The sequence below is a fragment of the Homalodisca vitripennis genome, chromosome X (genome assembly GCF_021130785.1).
Source record: "Homalodisca vitripennis isolate AUS2020 chromosome X, UT_GWSS_2.1, whole genome shotgun sequence".
Lineage (NCBI taxonomy): Eukaryota > Metazoa > Arthropoda > Insecta > Hemiptera > Cicadellidae > Homalodisca > Homalodisca vitripennis.
In genome coordinates, this window is record NC_060215.1 from 30,899,055 (window position 1) to 30,923,299 (window position 24,245).

Genomic DNA, 24,245 nt, shown 5'->3' on the forward strand with positions numbered 1-24,245 from the left:
AATCTCCGCTAGACGTCACAGTAAGTCAGTGAGAACGAATTGACAGTCATTAGTCTGCAACGGAAAATGCCGTGCCTCCTCATACGGGACCAAACGGCAAATGCCGTGCGCACTCATTTGGGTATGTTTTGCTGCACTCGTCAACAGGTTAAAACTAAAAAAAATTTAATTATGGTTAAGGTCAGATGTGAAAACAATGTTTACTTTTATTTTAGGAACGAATATTAACTGTGTTGATAAAATTAAATTTGATTTAATTTTAAGTTATATGTTCGGGAAGAAATCTCAACATTAGCTTGTATAGTAATAACCAATGCCTTGCAATCTAAGGTCTACAATGTGTCCCAAGTTGTGTGTGTTAAGTGTTTTTATCTGTTCCAAACAAGAAAATGTTGTACTACAATTCTGCAGTTCAATTAAGGTCATATTAGCCTAAGAGTAGTTTTGTAATTAACCAGAACAGTCGATAAGAGATGGCTGCATAAACCCTACAATAATGTGATGATGTGATTGTGACTGTGTGATGTGATGGTTGTGGTGGTGGTTGACGTTGACGTGGGTGAGGGTGAGGATGGTGATGGTCTGCTTGTCTAGGTGGAGGTCTTGTAACTAACCGATCCCGACACCGTCACTCCTGTCGCAATGTCCAACAGTCAAATGGTAGATTCATGTCTGTAAGTAATATTGCCCTCATCGTTGTGTTCGTTTTGTTATGAGACCCAGTTTGTTATCTGAAACAATGTTCAAGGTAGAATTGCGTAATTAAATGTTCAACACCAATCCACTTCGTTGGCCACTGCAGTAACTCGCTGTTTAACAGAGATCAATTTTGTCTCAGGCCTTTGTCAGTCAAGTTTTACAACACTATTGTAACATATGCTGTGTTACAACTGGGCATTCATTAAATATTGTTTAACACAAACACTCTCCTATAAGAAGCGTGTAAATGTTTTTTCTTATAAAACTACATTTATACTGTTAGCTCTGACTTTTTAGTTTTCACTATTCTAAATTCAATTTTAGTTTAAATTTTAGTGAACTCTGTATGTGAATTATATGGTTTATTTTCATTTTTCATGTTTATCATATTTCTATTTTCATTATACATTGAAAATTTCCAATTAAGTTGAACCATTGAAAAAGTTATGCCATTCCAAAATCTTTACAACTCCAGACAGAGGGTTGAATTTCTTTACCCCATGCAGTCGAGACAGTGACATTTTATCTCTCCCAAAGTTCAAAACTGTCCGTCAAAAATTGAAGTGCTCTAGGTCACTACTTCTCGTGTAAATGCTTCATAAGCAGCTGTTCTCAAGCAAGGGTATGCAGAGCCTCAGTGATTTGCTTTTTGACCCACAAACAGGACGAGGTTGTATTACTACGGATGATGATTTATTCAAGCTTCGTAACTTACCAACCATCAAACCAAGCATGTTGAAAGCTGGGTATGGAATGCTTATCGCAGACTCGAATGGCCTGACACGGGCATTTACAAAGCGATCGAGCAGTTTCAACTTCTCCGTGTTATTTTGGCTAGCACAAAACTTTAAAGATGGAGAATGAGCACAAAATCTTCTAGCGTTGCTCAGTTCCCAATGAAGCCTTTGTTATATAACCAAAATAAGAGTGATCGTCTCCTCCCATCTTCTTTGGTCCTCACTAGATCTCCTTTAAGTCTGTACCGAACTAATACCATTCCCCGGGAGAAGATGTCTGGGGTGGGGGGGGGCAACAACTTCCCTAAGGTGGGTACTGCTTTGTCTGCTTAACTTTGCCAGTCGGTAGAAGGGCCAAAATACACCCTGCACCGACAATGCTTGCTCAACCGTACTTCTACTAACCCAATTAGTGAGTTAGGTGCTTGCTTCTTTCCACCTCTCATTTTGTGTACTCCCATGCACAGTACATACTTCACTGTGTTGCTATCCACCGTTTTTGTACTCTAGTTTAAAAAATCATGCATATTTATCTGGAGCACTTATTACACAATCAGATATTTCTGTCACATTAATTTATCTAATAAATATAGTCCTTATTAGATAACAATAATTTTTTTATTACGTTTGCCAGTATAATATTGGCCATAATCAACAATATTCACTATATTTTTTATTGAAAACTAGTGTGTGTTTTTTCAATTTTTTTCTCATTTACATTATGAACTGTGATGTGTCCTTGGCTGATAGAAGCCGGACAAAATTGATTTCTTTGCTAACTAAAGCTTGTTTGTTCATTGAACATTGTTTTAGATAAATCTCAACGTTTCAACAGCAGCATAACTCTTTATTTTCTAAATGTCCCAAGCATTGTTATTTGTATTTCTTTACCACTAGAGTTAGTTCAATTTCATTATTTGGGCATGAGAATTTCTTGATTTGTTTCAATTGTTTGTTACTTATACTATCTAAAATTCAAAGAATGAATACAATAAATTAACACCATAATAAATAAACATAAAATTAATTCAAGGCTTATAGACACTGTGTGTTCGTTTAACAGTAAAATTCACTAATTTTAAGTTTTCAAGTAATTATGACAGAGTAGCTTTAATTATTCAGGTTTTATTAGACAGAGCATACAGTTGTTGGCATACATATTCCAAAAAGATCTTTATAAAACATTCCACCAAACCCATCAAAAGTAGTACATTTTACTTGGAAGTATATATTATATTATAGGTAAACAAGTTCATTAGCAATCTAAAAAATAGCTACAACCACAAAGAACAAATATTTTAAATTTTGGTCCTATAGGTACTATATCTAAAATTTAAATATTTACTAATAATTAGATTTTTATTTTTTTCCAAGCATAACTGTGTGATAAATTTTCATAGAGTTTCCCCCTAAGATAAAAAAACCTATAGACATGCACAGGACATAACATTTAAAATTATGAGGGGGGAATTTCTTGAAGGTGGAAGATTTTATTACAAATGAAATGTTTTGACTAAGCATAACCTTTTAGGTTAGTGCATATTCTTAAAAATGTTATTTTCATACAGGTTACCAATTCGAGTAATAAATAACCAAAACATGTTTTCCGGAGACCCAATAAAAGCCTACAAACCTACTGAGTAGGAAAAATTAAAATTATGGGTTGCATGGAACTTGAAGCGGAGGAAGTAGTGCTTTCTTTCAAAACTATAATTTTCATTCACCCTAAACATAATGTAAAAATAATAAAAAAGGCCCCTTACAAATTCAAAGATGTCTACATCCATTTAAAATGGAACGCGAGGTTAATAATAAATACTGGGTTTATACTTAAACACACTTTATGAAAATACTTGTAATCAACCAGAAGCCTAGTGTTCCTTTCAAGATATGGAACTTAATCACAGTCAAGACAAAATATTTACAATAAATACAAGTTGTATTAAAAATACATATCCTCTGTCTTTAAAATAGATACAGAACGTTTGGAATTGTACAAATAAAATTCAGGGATCTTGTTTCATAGATTGAGATTAATTTCTTTACTTACCCATTTAAAATTTGACAAGTACACTGTTGTTTTTAACAACATCTTCCACCTATTTCATATTGCAAAGTTTCAAAAGTTTTACACTGATGGTATGTTGTTATTACAAAGTATAATGACGTTTACCCAGTGTTCATCTAAGTGGATTTACTACTTATCACTGAAGTGACTCACAGTTTAAATATTGTTAAACATTTATCAAACCTATTGAATAGATAAAACTGATGAATATGTTTAAAAATATTAAACTGCTTCACTATTACAATTGATAAGAGTGAAGTATATACTCAGTAGTTTCTGATCTAAATTATGGCAGGATTTGAGCTCTCTAACAATTGATTCATACTTTTAAACAAAGGCAGGATTTAAACGTTTTCTTTTGGTGTCACTGAAAATCAACTGAAATATAAAGAAAAAAAACCATTAAAATTTGTATTACCTTCTGTAGACAACATCGAAAAGAATAAAAATACAAAAAAAAAAAATTTTACTGCATAATTTTTGTATATTAGTACGTATGAAAGATTTGGGAGAGTTGTACTTCTAAATCGTCTATTCACTCAATAAGGTTGTTGAAAAGGCGGGAAACATTTCGTTGAATGTTTTAAATGGTCACAGAATTTTTACGATGAAGCAAATGCTTTGTTTATGTTAACAATTCACTAAGGTTGTAATTTTGTAGATTCTTTTTGCAAGAATGTTCTTTTAATGGGAATACACTGGTAAAAGATTGCAGTATTTAACTTTTAAAGGTGTTGATGTTGTGCACACATTTTTGGGTAGTTCAAGGATGGTTTCAATGACTTCAGTGAAATATCCAAATGTTCACGAAAGTACACAATAGAGGAGTACTGCCATACAGATTTTAATACCGAGTGGATATTGTTTTTATTGATGCACAATTCTAAATAAACCTCTATAGTGTGATTACTGTAATGAACATTTGTTTAAAAATTTCAATTCATTGAACACTTAGGTACTAAAATTTATATTTTTATTTAAAGTCAATGTTCAGTGTCTTAAAGGGAATATAAAAAGACTTTGGCTAAAAAATGAAACTATATATCACCATCCTAAAAATGACAGTCATAATCTTTTGTCTCATTTTAATCCTAGCATTATCCGACTAGGATCGATTTATAATTATAAAGTTTGTTGATTTGCGAGCAATTTGTGAAATCTACTGAATATTGTAGCACTTCAAGCATACTTATAAATAATCGTATTTTATTTCTATTAGACAATTTGTGTCGCAATATCTTTAAATTTCATCTAGTAATAGCTCACTATAATAACTGTTATTAGTAGTTTGTCACCCTTCTTGGTTTTTTTCTACATCAGTAAAATCACCCTGTTCTTCATTTGTATGCTTTATAATTTTTATCTTAGTTTTTCAGTTATATTTCTCCCATCTTTTCCTACACAAAGTTTTTATTACGATAAGAATAAATGGTACGATTCAATATTTCGCTTATGAAACAATTTAATAAGCCAACTGTGCTAAAACGATCTCCAAAACAGAAAATTAAACAGAAAATAATACTTTGACATTGGAATAGTGAAATTCCATAAGCATAAACAAAACTTTGATAAGTGAAACTTTTATGACTAATATCTAATATAGCTGTGTGTGTGTATGTGCGTGAGTGTAATGCTTTGCTTGACCCCAGCCTGGTGAACAGGCGGATAGAGCAGCGACAGGAGCACAGTGTCACTCGCACCGAGATCACGCAGAGGTATTGATGCATGCTGCACCCTGACCTCACGCATGTTACCTTGTACCCGTCCTCATGCATGCTACCCGTGCTCCTCTCTGGTGTACCAGACATCTACACGGAACACTTTACTTGTTTCCAGGAACTAATGGCTTAACTGAGGAACAATGAGTAATGTCACTCACTAATAGCAGTGATGAGAGTACATTCAACTTCACCTTCATCCATCTAGTTCGACATTCCTATGTATTTTAGTTCACAAGTCCTGTATTAAGTCTGCTCTTGCAGACTGTGCTTTGGGTTACTAAATTGTGCACTAAAACATTGCCTGCAAATATTTGGGCTGTCGTACGAGGGTTTGAAATATTCTGCAAGGAGATTGTAATGCTCGTACTTATCTCTTGGAGGGACTCAATAATTTGCAGTCAAGGCAAAGGCTGTTTACCTGAGAAAGTTGTGAAGTTTATTTTTACTGTCCAGTGAAATGTCTTTATTACTATTTGGAAAAGGCTAAACAATTACAGGTGCATTATTCATCACTACTGGACTGATTGATTAAAGATTTTTTGGAAGGAAAAACGTGTATGGTAGGCCCACAAAAAGACCTTTACCATAAAAAAAACCAGTTCATTTCCTTGTAGTTATGGCTACAAAAATAAAATAGGTTTGGACTCTATCCACACCTTGCCTGGACTCCATATTTAATTCATTCGGATTTAAACGTCTGTTTTGTGAACTTTGACGAATTCTTTTATTTTGAGGGAATAGAACATTTGGAGTTGCACAGATTAGTTCTAACAAGGGACTACATTAAACAATAAACATGTTTTGTGATCAAACATTATATACGGTTTTGCACTTAAATTTTAACCACGCCCATATATTAGACATCAGTAGAACAGGTTAACAAAAATTGTAGGTGGAATAGAGCCAAGTCTGATTTTGACGTCAACAGTTGGCTCTCTGATTGTCCTGTAATAGCAAGAGAGCGGTATGCCATCTTTGGTAGTTTGGACAAGGGTGATGAGTTTCCCCAGGAGGACCTGATAGGTTGTTTTCAGCGGTTTGTGGAGCTGCTGAAATGATAGACTGCTAGGCCTCATGGTGTGCTTCCTGTAAGCGCAAAAGGCCCTTGAGGCTTAAGTGCATGGCAATTATAGGCCACCCCATAGAAGAAGAAGAATGTCAGAAAGTCCATTTTCTCTGCCATCATTCAGCTTGTGCATTAACACTTTGTACCCTGGGCCCTTAATACATGTTTCGGCGTGGCTCCCTGGGGGTTTTATGATGCTTTAAAAAAATTCTGTGTTATTACAGTAATTATGTTATAAACTCATACTATATATCTTTTTAAAGATAGAGATACATACTTTTTTTAAATGTATACAAATATAAAGTTTATTTTCAAAATAAAATTATTACATAATATTGAATGTTATGTAAAAAATACAAAAAAAGTTTTTGCTACATAGCTTGTTAGTTCAGGTAATTCGCCTTAGAGTGGTAATTTTTAAAGTACAATGGTCTGAATCAAATATAGGATCTCGCAAATTTTCGTTTAGATCGTTCATAAAATCAATATTTGGTCCCAGGTGTGTATCAAAATCATCGTCACTTTCCAACTCGCAGTCAAACAAAAGATCGCGAATTGCATCACTTTTGATTTCATCACCCATATTATTTAAACTTGAAAATAATAAGTAAATAATATAAAATAAAATCAACGGAAAGTCTAGAAGAAAGAACAAAGCGAGTATAAATACAAAACAAAACACACGGATAACCTCACATTGCTTGCATTTGCCTTTACTTCATTCAGTAAGAAACTAAAGTTATGATTATTTACAAACAGTTAAATTCACATTTATAATACATTATAATAATATTTGCTTCAGTATTTGTCGCCAAGATTTGTAGAAGACATCACTAAGACTCACAACAACACACAACGTGAAACACTTCAAAGCAAACTGATAGTACCGACGATCAGCCGCGGCGCCTACGATCAGCTGTCTAGACTCGCTTGTAGTACGACGATAAATATACGTATTTCATTACTAAAACGTGACCCAGGGATCTCAAAACCAACAAATACGAACTTAGACAACCAATGAACATAATCAAAATGTTTGAATCCAAAAATAAGATGACTGAGCTAAATAATACAATTAAATAACACGACCCGAGCTATACTCGGGCGCCGGTAGCAGGCGCTGCCGACGCGGCCCGACCTATACTCGGGCTCAGGGTACAAAGTGTTAAACAAACTTGTCATTTAGGTTTTGGTTGAGACGGAGTTATTGTTTAACTCTTCTTCAGAGAATATTCCTTTCTGATCACCTATTCTGTACTTGTCAAGTGATCCAATTACAGATCGAAGTGATATATTTCATATTATCACACAAAATGGCTAATTTGTGTTGTATAAGAAATCAACCTAAAATCTAATGTAGTCAGAAGTTGCATTTTCCTATAGAAACAATCACCAGCTGTATTAGTTTTGGTAGGGCTGTAAATGGAAGGGGAGCAAAAGGGTAAAAATACCAAGTAATAGATCGTTCTCAGGTTATTAATTTTAGCCTGACACATTTAAAAGTTAACTGTCAAACACGTTAACAACAGTTATATCAGGGTCTGACGTTGATATAACAATTGTCTACAGGTATGACAGTGTGTCCGTTCGTTTTAAGTGTGTCCAGGCTAAAAGTAAGTAACCTATATAATATTTTATCACTTTATATTTTCGTTTTATCCTCTTGATCTCAACCTACACTAACACAGCCGATGTGTTAATACCTAAGTCTCTTTCTTAGTGGAATTCCTCTATCAGTATCATGGGAGGGAAATCAGGTTGGATTCTTGTATAGTGCATTTCTCAATTCATGGAGTAAGTGGGATTACTGGTATCTTGCTTCAACTTCAATGACAAGATGATTTTAAGTTATGATTGTTTGGATCAATGTTTCCACAACTCATATTGGACTATCTACATTGCCTTGCAGTAATACGGGGTATTTACTCTGCTTTACCTAATCAATTAGGTATAAAACAATTACAATCCAATTTAGAGGCATTTTCTTTGGTCACAATATTTATTCGAAGAACTTAATTAAAAAGGAAGCTGTTACCCCTTTGGAGTTTTACACCGTACATTCTTCAAAGACAGATCTGTGAAGAAAGTTTTATTCAAAATCTTACTACGAAAAGCTAGTATTTAGTGACAACTTTTCCCAATTTAAAAGAAAGTTTTATCAGTCAGGTACTGAAGTGAGTTCATAGTTTCTCTTTTTTGGGTTTGTCTCCACATGTTGGTCTGTTTGTGAGGTACCTCTTTTTTGTGAATGTCCAGTTTTTCAAGCTCAAACAGTAATAAATCATGTTGCAGGAAGAATATACTGTAAGTTGTGCACAGAGAATGAGTGATGTAGCTGGTGTTCATACCTCTAACTGATGCATCACAATCTCAGTAATGGCCGTTTTGATCAATCTCTCAACAAACAAGAAGTCGTATTGGTCTTCTTTGTTATAAGTTGGTTGGGATCAGAATGTTTAATTAATCTTGTTGACTTTGGGTTTTTTCTGAAACAATGTGGTCCTAAAATCGCTCAGTGTTTATTAAATTTTATTATTTTAGTTTTTTTTTTCTAAAAGAAATTGATTTTATTTTTTGTTGGATCCTCTTAAATAAAATCTTGTCAGAATTATTTGTGTCTTTGTTAAATAAATTACCATTTTTGTTATTTATACTTATTTCTCATTATGGTTTTGACTTCATTAGAGAAGGGTCGTTAGGGTAGGGTAGGGTTGTTGCTTAGGACTGTAAGACTTGTTAAACCAAGACGTTTATCTTTTTCTACCAGTCACCCCTAATATATGTGACACTGAATCCACAGATTTATCAGACAGTGTGTCAATATCAACACATGATAATACACAGTTTGTTCCGTTGACAAAATGTTGTGTTAACGGCAGATTTTTACATTACTGAGATTCAATGAGTAAGGGTCATTTCTTCAATGGTCTGAGCATATTTTTAACAAAATTTATGTTAAAACACTTAAAATCAGACAGATTAAAAATGTTTTCTCAGTGCTCTGTGTATTTCTTATATACTCTGTAAAAGTTTAATTTGCATACACTTTATATTATACAACCAATTCAAGGATAGTTTGTATGATTTAAGTAAACAACTTAGGAAATGTTCGAAAACCTATACAAAAATTACAGATATTTCCAAAAAAATACTAAAGTTTTTAATATTTTCAAACATTAGCGACAGTGACTTTAATAGTTTATTTCTTTCTAAAATGTGTTGAACTAATTAAACCATCTTTGGCATAGCTGTGTATCAGTGTGTACAAATACAACTGTTTTGAATATATTTAGAAATGTTCTAGTTTTTTTTTTTTAACTTTCCATCTTAGATTATTACGAATAATAAAGATTTGATTCACACTAAACAAATTAATTATGTGACTAATTACTCTTGTTTTAAGATATTTATTTTTTAATTGATTTTTATGTTAGGTCTATAATGAAACGTTTAGTCGCTGTGTAAAATTATACTAAATGGAACTTGTGGAATTAAAATTTAACTAAAATCACCAAAGAATTAAAAGGACACCGTTACTTGACCAGAAGTGTAAGTAATATTAAATTGAAAAAAATGAGAATAACTCACTAGACCTTTTCAGGAAACATATCAGAACATCAGAAATATTCAATCAATCATTTCTTATTGCAATAGACATGTATAACATGTATAGCAAACGTCACTATAATAACTAAAATTTTGTCCACTCTCCCCACATCAAGATCACACTCATACATACAAATCCGCATTCACTCATCGCACATCCATTCGCCAATTTCCCCACCTCCTCAGCCAAAGTCAATCTCCCTGTTGGGTGGTCTCCCAGTTAAATGCCAAAAACTCGGCCACATTGTAAAATGCTTGTGACACTAAAAAGCTTTTCAACCGAGTTTTGACCGCCTGGGGCGATGGTGCATTTTTGATCCCATTGGGCAGCTTGTTGATGAAATGCACACCTGCTTGTGAGGGCAGGTGTTCATAAACCCCCGTTCTGTGTTGTCCAGTTCGGTAGGCTTCCCTGCCTCTGGTCTCATACGAATGAATGTCTCGGCCAGTTGTCAAGGCACACTTAGACATACAAAACAGCGTCGTTTCGCAAATGTAGAGACTAGGCAGAGTCAATAGCTGCAAATTTTTGAAGGTTTCTCGGCAGGACTCTCAAAAATTCAAATGAGCGATTATCCGAACCACTTGTTTTTGCAGTTTGAACACTCTCATCAACTGGTTGTTTGCACTGGCACCCCACAATACCACTCCGTAGGTAAGGTGGGGGTAGATCAAACCATAATATGCCGTCATCAGGACCTGAGTAGGGCTATATTCGGCTAAAGACCTCAAGACATAAATGCCTGAGGACAATTTTTTGCATTTCAGTAGCTGTTTTCCTCTGTGGAATAAAATACGTACACATTACATATACCTTTCACACGTATATTCCCGGTTTTCAAACTGTTACAAGTTTGCTTTTATGTGTTTTTATTTGAAAGTTGTAGATTTGTGAAAGCATGGCATACGTACCAGACGGTGAAGAATGGCCTTCTGTTTTTACCAAATTAGTACGAATAATATTTTTGAGTTTTACAAAGTGTCGATTAGGTCAACAATAATATTTAAAGAGGTTATAGGTCACCTGTCCAAATAATAAAACAATATTGTGATAAAAGTTGTAAATTAAAAAAAGTATTTTAGATGAAGATGTCATTCACTATTGCTAAAAGACTAAAGTTTCTGGAGCTACTTTTCATTGAAATAAATTAACAATATTAGTAAGTTCAAACGGTTGATTACTATTTCTATTTCTTATAAGATAATAATTCCAGTTTTCTAATATTTTAAATCACCAATGCTCAAGTTCAGCGGTTGCATTACAATTCTGTGCTTATTTAATATTTTACTTTAAATAAACATGTAAATTGTTATCATTTCATTGTTGTATAATACTGACTATTTTTACATAATTATAATATGGCACTGTAATTGTCATTTTATTACAAAGTCAGCAATTTAATTTTGATTACAAATAATAATAATAAGAAGAAAATGTAAATAAGGAATATTAACTGTTTTAGAGGATAAAATGATCAATGTAAGTATTACTTTTTTCAAATACTTTAAAACTAAGTTATTTTATGTTTCTGAGAAACAGGTATGGCAATCAACTGATTTTGAAATGCATCTGATTTACTAATATTATTAATTTATTTTACTTAAAAAATAGAGGGAGGTATTCCAGTTTTGTAGCAAAGTGTGGAATAGTCACCTAGAATAACTATTTTTGTGGTTTTTGAAAATATTGATGTCTTGGAAACCAAGCAACTTTTATAATAAGTTATTTCGTTATTTGGAGAGAGGCTCTTAGATAACTAAGAGCTAGTCATTAGTAGACTCATCACCTCTTTGAACACTGCCATTGACCTGTCTGACACCTGGTGTATAACATAAAATTACGTGTTCTTTTACAAAGTTGCTTTCTCAGTTTCGAGTGTTGGTTCACATGAGGTGCTTTCTGTCGCCAGTTTAAACTTTTAAGATTATCTTCAGCTTGATAACTGATTAATTTTTTTTGTTGAAAGGTAAAAAGTAAATTTGTGCTTTTAAATCACCCTATGAGTGTGATTTGTTTTCAAAGTGATCCTTTTGTTGTATGAGATATATATGTTGAAAATTAGTAAAAATATATGTTATATCAGAGCATTTTAATCTTGATCTGAAAACCAGATTATTCAACAGCAAGCCTGTTTTAAAAGCCCACCATAAATTATTATCTAATTTAGACACCACTTTGTTAAAGTTTGTTTGTATAAACAGATTTGTATTGGATTCCATCTATTAATCTTTAAACATGTTTTCATTGAAGATTTGTAGATACAAAATGGATGTCTGTCAGTGTAAACGATCATCATTATAAAGATATTAACAACAAGATTTAAAGATGTAGTAGCGTAGCTGTGAGGCAACTGCAGTGGATGGTCGGAGCCAGTTTAGTTGGGCTTGGCAGTTTAATGACAGGTGGAGTCACACCAACTCCCAGCCATTATACAACCGACTATTGTCACATTTACTATTCACTGTTGCTGACAGTGTAAATAACACTCCTTAAGTAAATGATAGCAGTGAATTTGGCTTTCATGTGGAAGTGTACTGTTACAATGGGTGAATAAGAAGCTTTCACAGTTTTCATACAATTTCTTAAATTTATTTTTGTTCTTCAATCTCACCAAAAATGAAAGTAACATGCAATTTAAAATTAAACTTCAAAATTTTTCATCATACATAATTTTCTGTTTCTGTAAGTCAAATGGTTTTTACAAAGTACTTCTGAAACTGAAATACATTAATGAACCCCTTTATCATTAAAATTGAGTTCAACACATTATGAACATAGTTCATAGGCTCTGGACATAATAATATTTGAATTCATACACTCCATTATTAAAGTATGTTTGAAGTATAAGTGAAACTTTAGGAAGTTTACACAAAAATATATCTAACTGAGGGGCGTATCTAAATTGTTGTAACTTTTAAAAGAGAGGTTTAATCTTTGTATACAGAACAGTTAGGCTATTTATATTATTTTATGGAACACTAGAATATGCCGGCAGTAGTGAGTTTTGAATCGGTACCAGATCTTGGCACGTAAGTGTGGGGAGTGTCAGTAGACGAGAATGGTTTCCTACGTGAGAGTAGTGAAGCACACTTACATACCGAGCTCAGAACCGGTGTGCATTTTCAAGTTCAATATTTATTATATGTTTAATTTGGGATATATTTCTCGCAGGATCATGTGTTCTTAAATTAATAGTTAGGTTAACTTTAAAAGATTTTTTAGTACAAATTGTAATGTTTAAAAGTTTTTTATTCCATTCAGTTTTGTTTAGTTTTGGGAACGTTTTTCAAAAATATATATATTTTTAAATTTTAACATGTGGGTTTGCTGCATACAAATCCATTTTTTCAGATATGTCATAGAACCAAAGTTAATTTTTTTTTAACTATTATAAACTTGATTTTTAATGTTATTAGAGCGTAATAAATGCATTTTAATTTAAGTTTTAAACTAATATTATTATCAGACACCTTTTAAAATTTCATTTATTGTATATTGGCAAACAAAGGTTAATTAAAACTAGTAAAGTAGGAATGAAAACTAATTGCTTAATATATGATCAAACACTCCAATAAATGAATTTTTTGTTATTGGAGTGTTTGATCATATATTAAGCATTTAGTTTCCAATAAGAAGAAGCTGGTAAAATGTATGAAAACTAATTTTCAATTCCTATCTCATTGTCCTAAAAATGGAATATGGCCATTTTGTACTTGTAATTCACAGAACATTCATATTGTATGGGGAGCCTTTATCTTTTGGGTAAATTATAGAGAAATTGAAGTATAAAAGTTCTTCTGAGATTTTTATCATGACCAGTGAAGCCTTCATCCATTATAGTAAGATTGTTTTGCCACTGTCTTGCCTTTAATAGCAAGATATGTTTGACAGTACACATAAAACAATATTGTAAAATGAATTTTAACTCGCTATATTAATACATTCCACAATTATTGTTATACTTTTAATATTCTTTATATAGAATTGAAATAATTCTGTGTAAATATATTTGACTATCAGTAATCGGACTAAGCAAGAAAGTATTAAAATATATATCGTCAATATTAATTTTCTTTTTGCCTTTTATAACCTATGTCAAAGCATGTTTGTATTTTATTATAAATCCTAGTTCTTGCATGATTCAACCAAGGCATGTTTGGAAGCGTGAATGTGCAAGGGCATGAGAAAGGGAATTTGGTCTCATTTGCTTACAAACTGAAAATATGAATCTAAAAGTTTATTTCTGAGCCACAGTGGTATAAATTGACTGTTTTACTTTGATAAATTTGTTCACTAAATATTGACTGATGAGAAAGATTTTTACAAATTTTATCAGTCAGTAGTAAAGAAAGATCGACTCTTCCTTTAATGACAATAATTGTTAAAGAGCATTCTCTATCATTAAATAAAATTTTATCATTTAAACACGAAGTATAATTTAATATAAATATTTTGAACCGGTAATATAAATAATATTGTATATTAAACTAAAATTACTGTAGGTCAAGATTGTAAGTTAAAATAAACCAGTTTTGATTTTGAAAAAATCGGTTATGAATTATTTTCTTTTGTGAATTTTTAAGTTGGTAGTGAAACCTGAGTTTTTATTGTTTTGTGTGATTCTGGTATATTTCTATAAATAGGCACAATATTATTGATTGATCTGTCTGTTCTCGTGTAAGAAGTACCGTAACAATGACCCTGCCACTATTGAATCACTTATATGTTTTACAGAAGGGTTCTTCAAGACAACCCGCCGGACATGCCACAGTTTACGTAAGCATCTTTATTCCTTCTTGGTATGTACTATAGTCGTGTGCTATTTAAATTTAAGCTTCAATAAGGGCTTTGGCATAAGGTTTGCACTTTTCACGCTATTTTAGTAATTTGTTAGTGTAACACTGGTTTTTGGTGAGCAGTTCTCGTATTATACCACAGATGTTTGCACTGCATATGAAATATCTTTGTAAAACCAGGATACCTATTTGATCCTTCTGATAACAATGTATTCCTTATTTTGTCAGCTGCTATATCGGTTAATAAATACATAAGTACATAAAAAATCCTTTGTAACAACACTATTTCACCTAATTTACAGAGGGGGGAGATTTTAGTACATTTTCATTAATCCACTGATTATTATGTTGTTTACATATAAATTAATATTATAGTTGAATCGAAAAAAATATTTTAAATGTTCTCTTGCGTATTTTGTCGTAAAATATCTTAATAATCAGATAAAATCAATATTTATAAACAAAATTGAAGTAAACATTTATATACATAAATTAATAATTTGTTTTTAAAAAATATGTATGTCATGACATTCCAAAATCTCTATGAGCTAAAATAGTTTAAAGTCTGCTAGTTAGTTTAAGTAGTTGGTAGAAGCAATGGTCCCGTATTCTCTGTATTATCTTGAATTTAATCTAAATTTTTGTTCTGTAAATCTTTAAAAAAGAGTACCCAGAACAGTAAACTATTTGAGAACAAAATCTATTATATTACTATCAGTGTAAGTTCTGTATAACCGTTTGTAAATATTATAAAAAGTCCACTTAAAGGTCTAAAAGACATGTGCGTACAATATATATATATATATATATATATAAGCAAATATTCTTCCTTTTGAATTTCAAAGTAATTTAAGATGGAGAGTAGAACACAGTTACAAATTTAATTTTCATTCGGCCCAGCATAACTGTGAAATAGAAATAAAATAATGGCAAATTTTGTAAAATGTGTATATGGTGTATATATTAACCCATTTCATAAACTTATGGGTTGTTTTCTAAAAGAATCAAAATAAATAACCTTAGTACAAAAAATATTTTTCCAAAAACACACCCATGAAGTAATAATCTTAGTAAAATTTTAGTAAATAAAAGAAAGGAAACCCGTTTGTGGAGGTTGTATTGGACCTGGACCTTATCTTCAGTTCTTACATTTAACTTTGAAATGAAAATAATACTGATTAAATTGAAAATTTTAAATACATTAAGTGGAACATGGATAATTTAGCATAAGCCTCTTTGGCATAAGCCTGATGTATAATGTTCAAATGTGTGAGTCTACGGCCGTTGGCCGTATCTATTAAGTATCCAAGAATCAGCAAAGTGGTCAGTCTGAATGAATGTGTACCTAGTCCCAGCACTTTCAAGGTCAGTGTACCATCTTTTTACTCCTCCAATGCATCATAACCATGCATCGCCAGCCATCAATGTCACAATGCATCTGTCAAGGTGAATGCATATGAGTTGAGTTGCGTATTATGATATTCCTACTGTACAAGTCTTACAGTGTTTATTGTTGTAAAATATGCAGTATAAACATTATAAAGTTTTTGTTGTATAAATATCGTGAAATTGAAATTATTTTTTCAGCCGTATCCTAGTTATTTGTGGAATTCAATCACTCAAATTTTTATTCCGTTCCTTGATGCTTGAATTAACCACATTCCACTGTACTATAAAAAGAAAACTAAATCTTGGATAGGAGCAATAGTTTAAGTTGAAAAAGTATAAATCAATATTATAATAATCATCCAAGAATTTAAAACAAATTTTAGGGGGATTTTTTTTGCAATAAAACATATTTTATGCCACTCACCTTTTTAATTCCTGCATAACTCCTAGACTGCCACGCCCATGTTAACATGGGTGAACTTGTTTATGTTTTAACTGCCTCATCCACTTGCCATGCTAGCAATATCTGACTGGTTACGTAATTGTTACTTAAATTTCTGAAAAATTATTTTGGATTAGACTCTTGTGAATGGTTTAGTTTGGGATGCTACAGACCCGATTTATCACACTATATCTTAACAGTTAAACCACAGACATATTTACATAGGATGTTTCAAAATGAATATCAGGGCTTTGAAGTATTTACAGTATTTAACGTACAATTATAAATCAAATAAAAAAGCAACTAAGTTTTTTTTTGTTATTCTGTACAACAAATGCACATGCATTGTTTCTTCTATCTTACATTATAAAACGCTAGTAGTAGATTATGACTAATTAACAGAAATATGTTACTTTTGCTTTTGGGGCATTAAGTGCCCTGGCATAAGTGCCCTGCGTTAGACCTTTCGCCACCAGCTGACCTGCATGATTTAAGAAACAGGATTGAAGTAGTTCCGATAATTTTATATTACTTCCATTAGTTTAAACTTAATTTTATTACAATTCAAGTGTATGAAATTCCAATTAACTAAATTAGTAGTGGTTTTGTATGATTATTAAAAAAACCCTGGCAGTGAAGAGTTAGAGCATGACCTGGTGGTATACAAGAGTGTAAATTGATCTAAAAAAAACTTCAGAAATCTTTAGAGGAATTATATTAAATGGGTAATTTGAATGCTCTTTAATAATGGTCATAGTTGAGTGTGCATTGTTAAACATGAAATGTAAATGTAAATTGTAAAACATGAACTTTTCAAGTTCACTAGTCACAATCTACACAATGGAAGATAGAAAAAGCAATGCATGTGAATTTGTACAGATAAACCGAACAAAATTGAGTTGCTCTTTTATGTTATGTATAGGTTCATAATTGCAATTTAAACCGTATAAATACTGCACAGCCTAACATGATGTACACAGCATGAACTTAAAATTGGATGTTTTATTATCTTCCTCTCTGTCACATTTTGCAGTTATCTATCACCTACGTATTTACTTTTAATACACAGTTAGTGATAAGTATATACATATCGCTATTTTTACAGTTTGCGTTTTAGTTACATGATATATTGTTGGTTATATGTAATTTAGTCAGATGCAGAATACCTTAAATCTAGTGCAGGCCTAACTAGCAAATCTAGACAATGGGTCATCAAATGGAGAACATTTTTTTACAATCAAGTAAATTTGAATACGTTATTGGGTAAAAAACAGGGATTTTAACGTGTTATATTAAGTGTTGTTTGTTGATTTACTGACTGGAAAAATTAGTATGTATGTATACTCATTATACTCATGTGTGCGTGTGTATTTTATATATATATATATTTATATATATATATATATATATATATATATATATATATATGTGTATATATATATATATATATACACAGGGTATGCCGTAAGTGGAAGATCAAAGGTTGATAGATGATCCAGGAGTTCATTTTCAGCAAGTAAAAACTTTATTTGTGGTTATCCAGTTGTTGATAGTTTTATATTTATTTAATTTTTTGTGATTTTCACCAGAATTTTGTTTTAAAGCTCTAAAAAGTTTTGTAATCATAAACTAATAACATGCTATAACTTAATGCACTAAACAACCTTTAAGCCTTCAGTAATGTACCAGGCTATTTTAATACATTGTAATGTAAAAATACTTTCAAATTGCAATGTATTATCAATTTTAAAATGTTCACCCATATAGAAATTAATCTCAAGTAACTCTAAAAATCTCTAAAAACAGCACTTTAATAACGTGACTTATTGTTATAAAAAAGTCCTTATTTAATTCAGATTAAATAATCGCAATAGGTGCTAAAAGGTTATTAACACCTAAGGTTAAGGTTTTTTTTCGTATTAAAAAAAATATTTACCATAATAAAGTTACACATTGACGAAAATTGAAGTTTTCTCACTATGGTAAACAAAGGGTTTATAGCCAAATAAAAATGTTCTTGGGATATATGATATGGCTTTTATATAAATGGTTCATAGGGTCCATATGCACATTGAAGAAACTAGGACAAATATTTTGGATGTGTCTTTAGGTGCACCCTTAAATATGTCAAGTTATTTTCATAATAAAATATAAATGCATGAGAATAAGTTCATTTTTGTTTTGCTAATTAGAAAGATGCAAACTGTTATATAAAGGAGTTTATTTTAGACAATTGTATACTCACAGTGTCATGGTTCTCTAATTAGCCATCTAAAATAACAATAAAATTTGTTTAATCTTTATTTAATTATTACTAAAAATACTTGTTTAATGTAAAAATGTAACATAACCACATCTGAAAGTACATGTACTAACAACACGTTCTAAATTACTGTCGTATTCTCCTCAATGCGCATATGGACCCTACAAAAAAAATTTATAAAAAAAAAACAAAAAGAGAGGGTTTCTTAGCCCTAACTTTGCCTGATAAAATAAGAAATTCTTACTTTATTTTTTTACTTTTTATAAAATCTATATTGACATATTTCAAGAAATGTTTTGATGAGCTATATAGTCTATATATACTTTATTTTTATAGTGAGGAAACTTCAGTTTTCGTCAGTGAGACACTTTTATTTCAGTAAAGTATTTGTTCAATTAAAAATGTTCATACAATTTGCATTATATTCCTGTTTTTGAGTTTAAAGAAGAAAGTTTTGATGGCAATGGGTCACTTAATTAAAGAGCTGTTTTAAACACGAGATTCATTTAAACATGGGCGAACATTTAAAAATTGATAATACGTTGTAATTGTAAAGTATTTTTGTGTTACAGTATATTAAAATAGCTCCAAATATTATTGATTATTGAAGATAGTTTAGTGAATTACCACAAAAAATAGCATGAGAGGTGTTCGTTTTTTATGATTACAAAACGTTTTAATGGCATCAAATCGCAATTGTGGTGAAAATAACAATACCTACATAACTATGAAACTATTAACCATTGGATAACCACATATAGGAGTTTTCTTGTTAAAAATTATCACCTTTATCACCTCCCAAAGATTCAGATTCTTTATTGGCTATTAAGTAACACAAATTACAATAAGCTTCGTCAAGTTAACACAGCTAAGTCATAATATTACAACAATAAATTGTATATTAAAAATTACAACAACATTCAAATTCTTAGATCATTAAAATCACAGTTAAAATATTCTTCAGTGGTATAAAAGCATTTTCTTCTTAACCAACTACATATCACACTTTTATATTTATTACAAGGTAATTGCCTTACTGCTAATGGTAACTTGTTAAAAAATATGTACTGTTGAAATTTAAAAATTGTATGAGTCTTGTCCAACCTAACATTTGGGGTCACTAAATTAAGGCATTGTCTGGTCTCATAATTATGATAAAAACTGTGGTTATTAAACATACCAAAATGTTCTTTAACATGTAGCAGATTACTGTATATATACATGCAACTCAATGTCATGAGATCAGGAAAAGTTGCTCTACAAGAGTCAGAAGCTGATAAACCAGTGATAGCTCTTATTGCCTCTTTTTGCCAAACAAAAGCTTTTTTGGCTACACTTGAGTTGCCCCAGAGTCTACACCATAGTTGAGTTGCGAATGAAACAGACCAAAGTAGACCATTAACAAAGTTTCCAAGCTGACGCATGATCTTAACTTTCTTAAGAGACAAGTTACTCTAGATAGTTTTTTGCAAAGATAGTTAATATGTGCATCCCAGCTCAGTTTAGTGTCAAGATAAATACCCAACAGCTTGACAGGATAAAAATAAGGATCATACAAAATGTCTATATTATGTTTTAGTGAAAATAGTATATGTTCAGTCCAACGTTTGATCCTTTACTTATGGGACATCCTGTATGTATATATTTGTATATTAAAGTTTTCAGAAAATTATTACATCTTTAGTTAATTACAAAAATATATATTTTTCAAACAATAGTATATAGAAAAATAAAAATAACATAATAGACAAGTTCTTTATTTACATAATCTTGGAGATTAATAATAATAAAATAATAGTTGGTTACAATAATGGTTAATTATTAAAAATACTGTCTTTTCTCGTGTAACACCAAAATGTACTAAAAGTAGCAATTTAAGGTTCAGTTATTTTTTTAGATATATTATTTAGATATATTTATTATAATTTAATAAAGGCTTGATATTATTTTGCACTGTGCTATAAATATGCAAACAGTGATGAGAAAAAATTATTGAATGTGGAAATAAAATTCACTGCATTGAAAATGAAAACAAATGTCATCACTTGAAGTGGGTGACAACATTCTTGTTTATATAGGAAGTGAGTAATGTATGCAGCATGCTGTTGACTCATCAGTTTCTTTGAAATTTCAACTCATAGATATAGGTGAGATTGGTTGGTGATTTATGGTTGTGTTCATGTTAACCAATATATATTTTGGTTAGTTCTGTCAAACATAACAGACCTATTATGCTGTAATCCAAGTATGCTATAAATGGCTTTTGGGGTGGGCTTGTTGCTTCTGTAAACATTGCGAATACTGTATAGCTGGTAAGTTAAGAGGAGGGGTAGAGGGTCTGACTCATCTACGACTCTAACCAGAACACTTCATTACCCCCCCCCCCCCCCCCGTATCACGTGATATATTGTGACATCAGGATTGATACATGTGAAATGCGATGACTGTCTTTCGGTTATTGTGGTCATTACTTTATGTCATTACAATTGTTATTTATATTTTACAAAGGTTTATTGTTTCCTCTAAATTAATAAACTAATTGAAGTTTTATCTGGTATACACGTGATTCTGTCGATTTTGAAATAACTACTTCATTTCTAAAGAGTAAAAAATAAAGTGCCACAATTAGACACTTGCTTCAAATTCGCCGGACGGCCTAGGATTTACTCCACAATGATGTGAGTAAAATCTTAACTACTTTCTCTTTTAAGTCCGGCAAAGAGTGGATATCACTTCTAGTTGGTCAGTAGTACTATAATATTTAGAAAAATTTGCTATAAAATTATATATGTAGTATGGTGGCATGTTTCAGTAGATATATCTTTTCAGGATGACAGTACAGAACTTTTTAGCATAGATTTTTTTTCTATACCATTGTGAAGAGAAATCAAGGGGCATGACACTGACACAGACATGTTTCTCATGTAGGATTCCAGACTCAATGTTGGGAAAACGTAATAGTGTAAAATTATTTGTCGTGGGATGTATTTCTGATTAAGCTCAATATTGTAAAAATTGTTTATAGAACTAAGCTTAATCTTCTGTTACCCAGTTTTAAAGGTTAACTTTGGTCACTGATGTTGTGTTATGATGAATAGGTAAAAGCTGAGTAGTAAAGTTGATTGCTTGTGTGCCATTAAAGTGCCTCTATCTCCCAACTCAATCATAAGTTCATGTCTTGACTGGTGTCTAGCTCCCGTTATCTGTGAATGGATGACTCATTACTGACTCACTTAATGTGCAGCCAGCCAGGCGTAGAAACATTACATTAAGGCATAATGGTTTACGTGCATGTCTGAGTGTTGAGCTATCAAATTAGCTATGAGTTCTCAAACCAGATAAAGAAAGGAATGATATCATGAATCCATTTCCCTTCCTCTCTTCGGGATAAAATTTGTTCTCAGTTGATGTTGTGTTAATTTTTAGTGTAACATTACAGTTACGGAGTAGGTTTGCACAAGTATAGGCAGTTTTGATCTTAGTTTGGTGCAATAGAGCACAAGCTTTTAGAATGATCTAAAAACGTAAAAACAATAATTTGTTTGTGTTGTTCGTGATAAATCTTCAACAATCTAGACTTATGAGCTTGGCGTTGTCTGTACCAAGGAAAACCCTGACTAATATCAAATAATGTGTAAATAAGATAATTCAACGAACCAAAACTGGATTGGGTGTAGACAACAGAATAAATGCCTTTACTTAAAAAAATTTAATTCTGATACATTTTATAAGTGGAACGAAACACTTTTATATTATTAACCCTTTTAGTGCAATGCTATTTTATCAGGTCTTGTGCAAAATATTCTGTGCCATTATAATTGAAAATGTATTGTTTTAGGAAAAATGTTGTTATATCTTTATTTTTCAACATATTTTCTTCCAATTTTACTATATTGTAAAGAATAAACTGAACTTTAAAAGAAATATAAACATGTATTGTTTATTTTTTAATTGAAAAATCTAAATGAAATGTTCTCTTAACATTCAAGTAGAATAATTTATTTATAGTTTTGTGCATAATATACACAAAAAGAACAGAAAATATATTTTTGTTTTTGTTTAAAAAGCATTATACGTTTTTTGTAATAGAAAATTGTGTTTACCTTTTTTATATACATTAAGTTAAGGAAATTGTGTCATGTAATTAAAAATTGTGAAGTAGATCATTACATTACTCATATTAAGCATTATGTAACTTTAAACTTCTCCAATCATTTACGTTTCTTACAGAGGTCAACCTGAAATCCAGCAGTCTAGTTCGTATTCAGTGGACATATCTTATCACCCGTCTAACGGACATATTGATAACCTCTCTCCAAACTCTACTGCCCACCTGCCCGAGAACTCGACTGGAACGCTAGTTTCACGCACACAGAAACATCAAACAACGCAACAAGTATGCTCACATTCTGGAGTCAAGTAAATCTAGTGTAGTTAATTTATGTGTCACAATAATCTCTAACAAGGGAAGAGAGGAAATCAATAGTGAAATGTAAAATAAACCATTTTAAAAAGTTAATTAACTTGCTTTCTTCACTAATAAAAGTTTCCAGTGCCTGAATTTTTGTTTTTTTTATATTTTTCACAAAGTATTAAGTACTAAGTGGTACAATACAAATATTTACTCTAAAATTGGTTTGGACTGTTCAAAGCCTTGAAAAATACCAAAGAAGATGTAGTTTAAATTTGGTCACGTTTCACTTCAAGTGTTGACCAGTATATACACAGAGTGACAATGACGTAGTGTTAAAACTTCTTTATGGGTGATAATGCAACATAAATGTGACTCAAATACTGAAATTAGAAGTTTTTATTAGTCACACACACCCAGAGAAAAATTATTTTTGTTTTTTAATAAAAACATGAACATTTTGTAAAACATAAAATTTCTGTAACACTTCTATACATCTCTCGAACTTTATTACTACCATTGTACTCTACATTGAATTTTGGGTAAGTATGGATAACCTTTAATGGGTCTGAATCTTCAGAAATATGAATTAAATCTACTTTAAACTGGGAAGTTCTCATTTTTTTTTTTATGAAAAGAAAAAGCTGAGATTCATAATTTCACAATTCTATAGACATAGGTCAAGAAATGTGTCATTTAGCTGCTAGCCGCCAGATTGTATTTTTTTAAATTATTATGATAGGAGAATAATAAAACAAAATAAGTGTGATTTGCTTTAATATGAACAAAATGGTGTCTCTTAAACATTTTTTTAAGTCAAATTACAGCATGTCCTTTGAAGATTACCCAAGAACAGGATTACTAAAAAAGAAATTCAAAGGAAAATGTTAAACATGTGAGTGCATTACTCGCTGGAAATTGGTTACTTAACATCAAAATAATAGTTTTTTAAGCAGTTTGTATGAGCGTTGATAGTGTATTATACATCATATTTTTGGAAAGAGCAAAATTTGTTCCACATTTTTGACACAAGAGCAGAAAAAAAT

General features: G+C 31.3%; 1 protein-coding gene across 8 annotated transcripts in view; it reads left to right on the forward strand.

Annotated features, from left to right (window-relative positions):
* The window catches only part of LOC124368878 (catenin delta-2), a 94,230-nt gene that overhangs the window by 14,855 nt on the left and 55,130 nt on the right, over positions 1-24,245 (forward strand). For 5 of the 8 annotated variants that reach the window (XR_006923016.1, XM_046826354.1, XM_046826355.1 and 2 more), the window contains exons 3-5: positions 595-674; positions 14,633-14,674; positions 23,019-23,184. Coding sequence is in view for 6 of the 8 variants with exons in the window: in XM_046826354.1 (XP_046682310.1) it covers positions 643-674; positions 14,633-14,674; positions 23,019-23,184 (240 nt within the window). In the remaining 2 variants the exon portion in view is untranslated. Of the gene's footprint in view, positions 1-594; positions 675-14,632; positions 14,698-21,243; positions 21,467-23,018; positions 23,185-24,245 lie in introns of those variants that run through there. The other 3 variants (XM_046826361.1, XM_046826356.1, XM_046826357.1) reach the window with 3 other exon arrangements.